The sequence below is a fragment of the Carlito syrichta genome, unplaced genomic scaffold, assembly GCF_000164805.1.
Source record: "Carlito syrichta isolate Samal-C Ts95f unplaced genomic scaffold, Tarsius_syrichta-2.0.1 Scaffold95881, whole genome shotgun sequence".
Classification (NCBI taxonomy): domain Eukaryota; kingdom Metazoa; phylum Chordata; class Mammalia; order Primates; family Tarsiidae; genus Carlito; species Carlito syrichta.
The window spans coordinates 307,234-319,961 of record NW_007039977.1 but is presented as its reverse complement, the minus strand read 5'-3'; the positions used below and the strand labels follow the sequence as shown (position 1 = coordinate 319,961).

At 43.2% G+C, this 12,728-nt stretch overlaps 1 protein-coding gene across 1 annotated transcript in view; it reads right to left on the bottom strand.

Annotated features, from left to right (window-relative positions):
- The window catches only part of IQCK (IQ motif containing K), a 134,057-nt gene that overhangs the window by 26,999 nt on the left and 94,330 nt on the right, over positions 1–12,728 (bottom strand). Inside the window, exon 8 of the mRNA XM_021714492.1 lies at positions 10,462–10,573. Within this exon, the coding sequence (XP_021570167.1) occupies positions 10,462–10,573 (112 nt within the window). The remainder of the gene's footprint in view (positions 1–10,461; positions 10,574–12,728) is intronic.

Below are 12,728 nucleotides of genomic sequence, written 5' to 3'. Positions count from 1 at the left end.
TGGATTGCCTGAGCCCACGGGTTTGAGACCCACCTAGGCAACTTGGCGAGACCTCATCTCTACAATAAATTTTTTAAAAATGAGCCGGGCGTGGTAGCGCATGCCTGTAATTCCGGCTACTCGGAAGGCTGAGGTGGAAGGATCACCAGAGCCCAGTGGGTTGAGGCTGCGATTGCCGGCAGTGGCCACTGCACTCCAGTCTGGGCGACGGAGTGAAACTCCAACTCAAAAAAAAAAACAAAGATTACTTGTACATATGTAAGGATTACACAAACAACACATATACAAGAAATTTATTTGATGTTATGATATGAATGCACGTAAGTGTGCATGTATATAAATACATATATATGAAATTTAGTCTGATGTCGTGGAAAAATTTTTACGGTTTCTTTCTTATTGTTCATACTAGATTTCCAAATAAAATATGGATATTCAATTACAAAGTACATTTGAAAACAATTACTGACTATATGAAGCTAAAAATATGCCATTAATCAGGTCATTTTTGACTACATCTCAAAAATGACTTAGGAATCTTCTTTTATTGGCTGAAATTTTTACTACACATTTTAAAATAATTCCTGCATCTGTCCCAATGGATAGAGACTCGAGGATAACTTCACACCACTTCTGTCCTAGAAGAAAATCCTGTTTGGGACAGGCAGCCTCTGACTCACGGTAACATGAGACAGGCTATATATGACCACGATTCTACCCCGACAGCTGATGTGACTCTCCCTCAGACCTGCTGTCTGCACCAAGGCTGCTCCAAGATATGAACTTGGCAAAATGTAGTCACACTGTAAATACCAGAGCACAGTGTGGATAAAATGGCAACACCTTAAAAAGATATGCTTGTCTCCTGGACTTGCGCATAGATGAGTTGTGTTTTTTTAAATAAAATTGTAATCACTCCACTATTTTTTATTGCAAGTCTGAAGGAACTAGCATGTGCTGAATTAACATCCGTATTCAAATTGCCTCACTGGAAGCCTTTGAGGCCTAACTACAGTGTCACCCTGGCTGAGGAGATTTATTTTCTAAATCTCCACACCATCCAGATTCATAAGGTTTAAAATAGGAAATAACTCTAGAGCATGAGTTTAACAAAATGATTCAGCTTGGCGACACTTGACGGGAACAAGAAATTTTGCTCCCCTTGGTGGGCAGCAGGTTGTACCCTGCTCCTCTTAATTTAGCCCCTAGCTAAAAGTTCCCGTCCACGGAAACAAAAACAGTTCAAAACACTGAAACCCAGATAATAAGAAACCGAACAGGCCAAATGTCATGTTCCTGAAGATTCCTGAGAAGTTTAGGTCTGATGATAGAATCAAACAGAGGATCTTGTCTCTCTGGTCTCTCTGCTTAGGATATGTTAGAACAAGGGGCAGAGAAAGGAAACTCCCGGGTCCTAGCCCCAGGCCCTCTCCTGTGGTGTGACCTCAAGCAAGTCACTCGATCTTCTGGAGCCTCTATTTCTTCATATGTAAAATGAAACCCAGAGCTTCCCCCCAGATATGTATAGACCACCTGCTCTGTGCCAGGCTCATTGAATAAGTCAAACATAGTCTATACGTGGAAGCCCATGAGCTGAGAATCTACAGAAAAAATCAACACAATATTAGTCAAAAGCACACAGATGCTTTAACAATACTATGGTAGCCGGGGTCAGTGGCTCAGCCTATAATCCCAGCACTTTGGGAGGCCAAGGCGAGTGGATTGCCTGAGCTCACAGGTTTGAGACCCGCCTGGGCAATTTGGTGAGACCTCATCTCTACAATACATCAAAAATTAGCTGGGCGTGGTAGCGCGCGCCTGTAGTTCTGGTTACTTGGAAGGCTGAGGCAGAAGGATTGCTGGAGCCCAGCAGGTTGAGGCTGCGGTGGCCAGGAGCGTACCACTGCACTCCAGTCTGGGCGACAGAGTGAGACTCAAACGCCAAAAACAAACAAACAAAAAACAGTACTATGGTGACAATAACTAATATTTATTGGAACTATGTGCCAGGACTCATTCTAAAGATCAACTCTTGTAATCCTTTAACAATAACTGTATAAGACTGGTACTATTAGTCCCATTTTGCACATGGAAAAACTGAGGTTTATTGAAGTTAACTAGATCAGGGTCACAGGAATAGAGGTGGTAGGTAGGATTGAAAAGACAGATCTGGGCCAGATATGGTGGCTCAGGTCTGTAATCCCAGCACTTTGGGGGGCTGAGGCGAGAGGACTGCCTGAGCCCGCAGGTTCGAGACCAGCCTGGGTAACACAGCGAGACCTCGTCTCTACAATAAGTTAAAAAATTAGCCGGGCGTGGTAGTGTGTGCCTGTGGTTCTGGCTACTTGGAGGGCTGAGGTGGAAGGATCACCAGAGCCTAGCAGGTCGACACTAGGGTGGCCGTGAGCATGCCACTGCATTCCTGCTTGGGTGACAGAGTGAAACTCCAACTCAAAAAAAAAAAAAAAAAAAGAAAGAAAGAAAAGAAAAGAAAAGACAGATCTGGCCAACTCTAAAACCCAGTCCTTTACCTTCTTTTATGCTGCACTGATTTCCTTCTTAACTGAACACAGCCCTGGGGACAGTCTTTAGAATCCATGTTTTTGCCCAAAGGACACTTTGCAGTCTCAGCGTAAATGGGACTTTATCCACTGGTCTACACTGGGGTATTAATATTTACTGAAGACCTCATCTTGTCTGGAACGCACAGCTCTTTGGGAGCCCTCTGAAGGCCACAGGGGAAGCAGGCAGCAGGTGGTGGAAATGGGAATGCTTCCACTGGCCCCCGCCCCTCCACTGCTGTCTGGACAACGGCATGAAATCCAGACTACTCTCCCTGCTCTGGATCAAGCCCAGTCAATCAATCAACCAACCGCAAATCAACTCCAAAGAATAAGGAAAACAGAAGGAAAACAGGCGAGCTGCACTTTCTGCGACCTTTAAACTGATTACAGCCCTGACTGCCTTCCAATCCTGAAGTAAAATGAAACTTTAGTTGTGCATGGATGACAGTCCGGTGCTGAGCCAGCCAAACAGTAATAGCTCAAGCCACTCCTTTCCAAGGGCCTCTAAGACCGCCAATTCCATCAGCTCCTGCTCTGCACCAGGCACCTTCTGTATGTTGATTCACCGAAACCTCACAACTCCATTCATTTGCTTATTTACTCAACCAGCATTTATTTGGTGTTTACTTTGTGTCAGGCACTGTGCTAGGAGATGAGCCAGGCAAACAAAGTCTTTGTTCTCACGGAGCTTACACTCTAGTGGGAAAGACACCTGCCAGGTAAATAACAGATGTACAATCAAGCATCAGCAGGACTTGTCTTGTTACCCACAGCTGAGGACACAGAGGCCTAGAGGACTCCACATTTTATTATTTATTCATTTATTTATTTATTTTGGGGGTCTCTCTCTGTCACCCAGACTGGAGTGCAGTGGCATGATCATGGCTCACCACAGCCTTAACCTTCTAGACTCAAGTAATCCTTCTGCCTCAGCCTCCTAAGTAGCTGAGACTACAGACACAAGCTACCATGCCTGACAAATTTTGTAATTGTTTGTAGAGATGAGGTCTCGCTATGTTGCCCAGGCTGGTCTCGAACTCCTGGGCTCAAACAATCCTCCCTCCTTGGCCTCAGTCACTGTGCCTGGCCTCCACATTTTAAAGGGAGCACAAAACAACTGGGAATCCTAAGGGTCTCCATTCTGGCCGAGCAGTAGAACTTGGAAAATTTAACATTAATGCTGATACCCAAGGCCCATCCCAAAGCAATTATGTCAGAATCACTGGAGGTGAGGCCCTGGAATTTGTTTTACTTATATTTTGAATTTACAGAAAAAGTCACAATAATTGTGCTAAGAACTCTGATTCACCAACTTGTTTGCAGTTGCTTCCTTATTTTCTCTCTGTGTGCAGCTACCTCTCAATGTGTATGTATATGTGTGCTAGATATTCTTTTCTCTGAATCACTTGAGGCTAAGCTGCATGGCCCCTCGACCCCTAACCTTCGGCGTGTATCTTAAGAATGAGGAGACAATCCCAGCACTTTGGGAGGCCAAGATGAATTACCTGAGACGAGGGGCACAAGACCAGCCTAGGCAACTTGACGAGACCTTGTCTCTACAATAAATCAAAAAATTAGCTGGGCATGGTGGCACATGCCTGAGTTCCAGCTACTTGAAAAGCTGAAGTGGAAGGATGGCTTGAGCCCAGCAGGTTGAGGCTGCGGTGGCTGTGAGTGTGCCACTGCGCTCCAGCCTTCCAGCCTGGGCAACGGAGTGGGACTGCAATTCAAAAAAAAGAATGAGGAGACGTCTTATCTAACCTGAAGGAAGACATTTAGTGAAATCAGGAAATTGAATAGTGTTCTTACTGTCTAATATAAAGCCCATATTCAAGATATGTTTACTGTCTCAATAATTTCCCATATAAAATTTTTTTCTACATCCAGGATCCTATCTAGGATCATGTGTCGCATTTCTCTTTGGTCTCCTTTAATCTTTGTCTTTTTAACATTGGCATTTTGGAATCCAAATCATTTATTTTGTAATATTCCTCCCATTCGGGCTTGTTGAGGTTTCCTTATGATTAAATTCAAATTATGCTTATTTATTTATTTATTTATTTATTTATTTTCAGAGACATGGGTCTTGCTCTTTCACCTAGGCTGAAGTGCAGTGGCATAATCATAGCTCACTGCATCCTCAAACTCCTAGGATCAAGTGATCCTCTCGCCTCAGCCTGAGTAACTGGGGTTGTAAGTATAAGCCACCATACCTGGCCTTCAAGTTATGCATGATCGACAGGAATAGTGCACAGGTGATGTTGTGTCCTCAGCACATCATGTCAGGAGGTACCATGACATCAGTTTGTCCCATTATTGGTGATATGAACTTTGAACACTTGGTTAAGGTGGGTCTGCCAGCCTTCTCTAAGGCAAAGTTACTATTTTGCCCTTTGTAGTTAATGACAACTTTTTGAAAATATTTTGGGACTCTAAATATCATGTTCCTCATCAAACTCACTCAGTGTTTTTAGCCTCTGTTGACAATTCTGGCCTAAATTGATTATTAGCTAACATTGCTACAAAATGGTGACTTTTAAATTTCATTATGCCTTCTAAATGTCTTGGCTGGCATTCTAACTAAGGTAAGGAAAACCTTTCTCTTCTCCCTCAAGTATTTCTTTCTGCCTTTTATTTCAGTCAGTGAGTTATAATTCATTACTGTCATTGTTAGTTTTGATGCTTAAATTGTTCCAAATTTGCCTAGTGGAACTCCACTCTGGAGCCTGTCCCCATCAGTTTTTTTTAATCCTTCTGTATCTTCTGTCCCAAGATGTTCTAGGTTTGTCTTGTACTTTCCTTGATCCAGTCCTGGAATCAGCCATTTCTGGAATGAATCCTAATTCCATTTAGAATTAGACACCAAGATCTTCCTATTTAGAAACCAAGATCAGGGCACTAGGAATGCTAATTGCGTCTTTGGTTCTCAGTCAATAGCATTGGTATTTTATTTTTATTTATCTATTTATTTTTTTGAGTTGGAGTCTCACTCTGTCGCTCAGGCTGGAGTGCAGTGGCACACTCATGGCCACCCCAGCGTCGACCTGCTGGGCTCCGGGGGTCCTTCCTCCTCAACTTTCAAGTAGCCGGAACTACAGGCGCGCGTACCATGTCCGGTTAATTTTTTAAATTTATTGTAGAGACGAGGTCTCGCCAGGTTGCCCGGGCTGACCTCGAACCTGCGGGCTCAGACAATCTACTCGTCTCGGCCTCCCAGAGTGCTGGGATTACAGGCTGAGCCACCAAGCACCACCCTAGCGCTGGTATTTTAAAAAGAGAATCACTGGTTTATGAAGAAGGAACCCAACCATCACCTAACGAGATAAGTATGGAAAGGAAAGAGAGAAAAGCAATAGTAAGAGTAGTAGCTCAATGCGGTATGTTTCAAACCACCATGAAATCGATTCATCAAGACATGTCCTTCAAGAAACAGAGGGTGGTGTCTCATTACCCATTTGGATATCTGCTCTTAGAGCAGATTTACAGATCATTCTCCTATGTGCCTGTTTGAGCAGGCCATTGTGAAGTGGAGAGACACGATGGAGCAGAGAAGGAGGGCAGTGGAGAAGTCTACGTGTCAGTCATTGATTTCCTGTGGGTCAGGTGGACTCTGGGAAGTAACTTAAACCAGGTGTCCCCAACTCGTGGGCTACTGACCTGTTAGGAACCAGGCCGCACAGTAGGAGGTGAATCGCAGGCAAGAAAGTGAAACTTCATCTGTGTTTTTTGTTTTTTTGAGTTGGAGTCTCACTCTGTCGCCCAGACTGGAGTGCAGTGGCTGCTCCCGGCCACTGCAGCCACGACCTGCTGGGCTCCGGCGATCCTTCCGCCTCAGCCTTCCAAGTAGCCGGAATTACAGGCATGTGCTACCACGCCCGGCTGATTTTTTGATTTATTGTAGAGATGAGGTCTCGCTGCCCAGGTGGGTCACGAACCCCGCGGGCTCAGGCAATCTCATCTGTGTTTACAATCGGTCCCCATTGCTCGCATTACCCCAGAGCTCCGCCTCCTGTCAGGTCAGCAGCAACATTATATTCTCTTAGGAGCGCGAACCCTATTGTGAACTGCGCATGTGAGGGATCTAGGTTGGGTGCTCCTTATGAGAATCAAATGCCTGATGATCTGAGGTGGAGGTGAGGCGGTGATGCTTGTGCTGGGGAGCAGCTGCAAATACAGATTAACATTAGCAGTGAGGTTTGACTGCACAGAGACCATAAGAATCAATTGCTTGCAGACTCATATCAAAATCCTATCAGTGAGAGGCAAGTGAGTTGAGGTACTTCAATTGAACAATTACATCTGGTGGCAGACTTTAAGTGAGAATCAAACACTTATTTTAGTCCATGTGTGCCCTGCCCATTCTTCTATATACCACTTCCATCCATGCCTTTTTTTAAAAAATGGCGAGTTGTAAAATTATTTCATTATATATATTATCATGTGATAATAGAAACAGAAATAGGGTGCGGTGGCTCATGCCTGTAATCCTAGCACTTTGAGAGGCGGAGGTGAGAGGATTGCCTGAGTCCAGGGGTTTGGGACCAGCAAGATGAGGTGAGACCTCATCTCTATAATAAATAAAAAAAAGATTAGCTGGGTGTAGTGACGTGTGCCTGTGGTTCCAGCTACTTGGAAAGCTGAAGCAGAAGGATCTTCTGAGCCCAGCAGGTTAAGGCTGCGGTGGCCATAAGTATGCCACTGCACTCCAGCCTGGGTGACAGAGTGAGACTCTGACTCAAAAAAAAAAAAAAAAAAAAGAAAGTACACAATAAATGTTATGCACATGAATCATCCAGAAGACATTCCTCCCCATCCCCCACCAATCTGTGAAAAAATTGTCTTCCATCAAACTGGTCCCTGATGCCAAAAAAGGTTGGGGACTGCTGATTCGAACTATCTTTCCAGTGCCCCACCCACAAGAACTGGCCACTGGGTAAAGAGACCCCGAGAGCAAAAAGCTTGCAGTGGACTAGCAAAGGTGGGGTCTCAGGTGGCTGTGGAAAAGCAAGAGTCAGAGTCAGAGCCCCAAGAGGGGTTCGGTTCTGCAACTTGTTGTCTCTTCTGAAGAAAAACTCATTAAAAATACTGAGTGAGAGAGCGAGCATGGGGATGCCTGCCTGCAAGCCGTGGATGGCCAAGCAGTCTTAGCCAGAGAAGCAGTGGCAGCAGACAAGAGATCACCACAGAAAGTGAAGAGAGGGATGCCCCTTGTAGCTCTCTTTTCCACCCAAACCCACTGGAGGAGAAAGAGACCCAGAAGAGGAAGGGGTGGAAGCATGGAAACCAAGACATTTTTCTCCTCTGCATCTGTACCATTAAAAAGGGCAGAGAGGAGTAGGTAAGCATTAACTGGATCTGAGACTGAGACCTTAAGCTAGACTTTATGAGATGAGAACATACTGAAAACACCTGGAGTCCACCCAATATACCATTATGGGACTGGAAAGAGAGATTTGAGAGAGAAGGATGGAATACAATTTCTGGGGAGAGGAAAAAAACACAACTTTTGTTTAAATTCCACCATCATGAGATTTCTCAATAACCTGTATCCTGGTCCTTTTCAGTAGGGTGGCTAGGGAAGACATCTCTGAGGAGGTGATGCCCTGTGTTTGGAGGATGAGAATGAGCAGCCACAGAGGAGCTGGGGAAGGATGATTTGGAAGAAAAGGAATAGAAAGTAGAGCCCCAAGGTGAGGAAGGCACTGGCATATTGCAAGAACAGAGAAGAGACTGGAGGGGCTGAAGGGAGGATGGGCACAGGATAAGATGGGGAGGTGAAAGGACCCAAAGCGCAATGGCCTGTGGTCTGCTGAGGTGTGTGCAACTGTTTTTTGTAGCTTCTCATAGTTGTCAAGTCTTATGTGCTTATTTAAAAGATTCCAGCAGTGCACCTTCTCCTCTGTAGTCCAAATTCCCAAAGGTAATGACCATTCATTTTTTTCCAGACTACTCAGCAACTCTGTGTTTCCATGCATATATTTTTATATGGATGAAAACTTATATTTATGCAATCTAATTTTTTCCACTTGAAAATATATCATGGATCTCCTTCTGCCTTGTTAGTTAAATGATGCTAAATTCAGCCCATGCAGCCATTAGACATCATGATGCCACTCTCTAGTTGTTAGTTGTTGTCCAGAATGACATTCAAAGTATGTTGAGTGAAAAGATAGATTATATAGCAGAATGCATACATAATCCCATTTTTCATAAAATATAAATGTGTATTTATTTACATCTTCTTATACTGGAAAAAGTGTAGAAAGATGAACACCAAAATATTAACCATGGTGGGATTTCTGGGTTCTCCTCCCTTTTTTAGCTATTATTTTTGTTAATTCCTACAGTGAATATGAGGAAACAACATTCAAAAATAAAAAACAACGAAAGCAAATAGGACAAAATGGTGACATTTGCACGTAACAGGTCATGGATGCTTGTTATGTTATTCTTCATACTTTGTGTGTGTTTTTAATTTATCTTTAAAAAGGCATATTAGAGTTCTCTCAAAAAACAGGATATTATATACTTATAATTTATATATGGGGTACCAAAAAAATGTATACACATTTGCTCAAAAGATGGCATTAATCAGATGAATGCTAGCATCACCATGCGACAGGCAGGGCAGTAGAACTGACCAGCACAACCATCTACCAAGTGTGAGTTGTTATCAGTATACATGGAGTACTACAACTTTGATATCATTTTTTCCTTTCTTAAAATGTGTTTACATTTTTTGGCACCCTCTGTATAAAGAGATTTAAGAAAACTTTTTTGTTGTTGTTGTTGGAGTCTCACTCTTGTTCCCCAGGCTGGAGTGCAGTGAAATGCTCACGGTCACTGCAGCCTCAACCTGCTGTGCTTAGGTGATCCTTCCGCCCCAGTCTTCCAAGTAGCTAGAACTACAGACACACGCCACCACACCCAGCTAGTTCTTGTGATTTATTGTAGAGATGAGGTCTCACCAAGTTGCCCAGGCTGGTTTCAAACCCCTGGGCTCAGGCAATCCTCTCACCTTGGCCTCCCAAAGTGCTGGAATTACAGGCTGAGCCACCACACCCAGCCAGGAATCTTAAATAGACATAGGAAGAGATATTTTAAGATACTGGTTCATGAAATTATGGAGACTGAGAAGTCCCATGAATTGCCACTTGCAAGCAAGAGACCCAGGAAAGTGGTGTAGTTCAAAGGCTAGAGAGCCAATGGCATAGACTCACATCCAGGTCTGAAGACCAGAGAACCAGGTGCACCAAGGGCAGAAGATCAGTGTCCCGACTCACACAGTCAGGCAGAGTTAATTCAACCTTCCTCCAACTTTTTGTTCTAGTCAGGCCTTCAGCAGATTGGATGAAGCATACTCACATTGGGGAGGCTCATGTGCTTTATTCAGCCCATTGATTCAAACTTAGTTTCTCTGGAAACACCTTCACAGACCTAGAAATGATGTTTAACAAGGCATCCAGACATCTCATGGCCCAGTCATGTTGAACATAAAATTAACCATCACAAAGGGGAAGAAGACAAGTATAAAATATCATGTAAGTTCAGACACACAATCAACAACTTACAAAAATAACTATGCATCATGTTGATAGACACCATGTTTCCAAAATAATGGGCTATTCTTGGTGTCTCGTAACTTAAAAAATAAAAACCTACAGACACAAGGTAACACTGAATTTGTTCTAGAGGAAGGGAAATGGCCATGTATATTATATCATATCACTTTTGCCATTCCAGAGCAGAATATTAATATGCAGCCTCTTCCCGCCACACAAATTGAGTCCCATGCAGACACAAGGACCTTATAAAATCTCAGAGGTTTCTTCTTGAGCCTGGAATAAGAATCAGGCTTTTCTTGAATAAATTAAGGACTGTGAATCAAGCAACTGACCTTTTTGTTCTTGCTTGGCCCAGAAAATTTTGACTCGCTGGCGAATGTGCTTGCCTTCGCGCAGTTTCTTTTGCCACTGACGCAATTCTTGAATCTCAGGATCACGGCGAGTCTGGAAAATTCCAGTTAAAGTTTTAGTACCTTTTCGGTATACTCCTAGACATTGGCTTATTAACCCTGAATGGAAAATCCTTTACAAATCAATTGGATGTACTTTTGATTTTCAAGGATGTATTTTTCTAAATGAATTATCTACACTCCTAAAGCTCACATCATATTTGAGCACAAATGAGGTTGTGTGACGATTTGCTCCACTAAGAGTAGGTTGCGAGCAAATAGGTCTGTCTGTCCAATAGATATGTAATGTCGCCACATGTGTAATTTTAAATTTCCTCATGGTGGCAGGGCGCGGTGACCCACCCTACAAGATAGCTCTTAGGTATATCATTGTGGTTTGATTTGCATTTCCCTAATTATAAATAACATTGAGCATCTTTTCATGTGTGTGTTGACCATCTGTGGATCTCCTTTGAAAAAAGTATCTGCTGGGCACGGTGGTTCATGCCTATAATCCCAGCACTTTGGGAGGCGGAGGCAAGAGGATTTTCTGAGCCCCTGGGTTCAAGACCAGCCTAGGCAACTTGGTGAGACCTCATCTCTACAATAAATAAAAAAAATTAGCCATGCATGGTGGCGCATGCCTGTATTTCCAGCTACTTGGAAGGCTGAGGCAGAAGGAATCCAAGCCCAGCAGGTCAAGGCTGCAGTGGTCGTGAGTGTGCCACCACACTCCAGTCCGGGCGATAGAGTGAGATTCCGGCTCAAAAAAAAGGAAAGAAAAAAATATCTATTCAAGTCCTTTGCCCTTTTAAAAATTGGGTTGTTTGTCATTTTGTTGTTGAGTTGTAAGAGTTCATTATATGTTCTGGGTATTATACGCTTTCAGACATATGATTTACAAGTATTTCCTCCTATTCTGTAAGGTTTTCTTTCAGTCTCTTGATAGTGTCCTTTAATGCACAAGGTTTTAAATTTTGATGAAATCAAATTTTCTTTAGTTGTTTGTGCTTTTGGTGTCATATCTAAGAAGCCATTGCCAAATCCAAGCTCATAGAGATTTACCCCTTTGTTTTCTTCTGTGTTATATAGTTTAGCTCTTAGATTTAGCTTTTTGATCCATTTTGAATTAATTTTTGTATATGATGTGAGGTAAGGCTCTAATTTCACTTTTTTGCATATGAATATCCAGTTGTCCCAGCACTATGTGTTGAAGAGACTATTCTTGGCCCCACTAAATGGTCTTGGCACCCTTGTCAAAAATCAGTTGACTAGAGCAGTATGGACTTATTTCAGGACTTCCAATTCTACTTCCACAATGGATGGTTGATTTTTGTTTTTGTTTTAAGTTAAAATGTATTGGCATTCAAATAAGGTATAGAAATTGTAAATAAAGCTAGGCCTACAGCTATTAAATTCTTACATATTTAATACAGCTTCTGATTTATCATATTAACATTCCAAAAATGTTAATCACAGCTGGATTGGAAGTATTTGAGAAATGTAGACATATTGTTTATGTATTACATTGTAAGTCTACTGGAGATCCAGAGATATTTGCCTTTGTGGAATTTGAGACAAAAGAATAACCAGCAAAAGCTACTGAGGTAGGTCCAGCTTTATAACTAAAACATGGAAGCATTCTCTCTTTTTTTTTTTTTTGAGTTGGAGTCTCACTCTGTTGTCCAGACTGGAGTGCAGTGGCATGCTTCCGGCCACTGCAGTCTTGACCTGCTGGACTCCAGCGATCCTTTTGCCTCAGCCTTCCAAGTAGCTGGAACTACAGGCATGCGCCACCATGCCCGACGAATTTTTTGATTTATTGTAGAGATGAGGTCTCGCCAAGTTGCCCAGGCAGGTCAGCTACTTGGAAGGCTGAGGCGGAAGGAATCCAAGCCCAACAGGTCAAGGCTGTGGTGTCCGTGAGCATGCCACTGCACTCCAGTCTAGGCAATCAGGATCTAAGCATACAAGAATCTTTGTATTTCTGTACTGTGACAACTGATAACCTTAATGAGAATAAACTCAAAAGACCTTCGAACCCAGGAGGATTGCTTGAGCCCAGGAGTTCAAGACCAGCCTGGGCAACAGGACAGTCCACTCACCTCGGCCTCCCAAGGCGTGGGATTACAGGCTGAGCCACTGAGCCCGGCCCTCTTTTTTAATTTCAAAGCATATACGTAGCCGGGCTCGGTGGCTCAGCCTGTAGT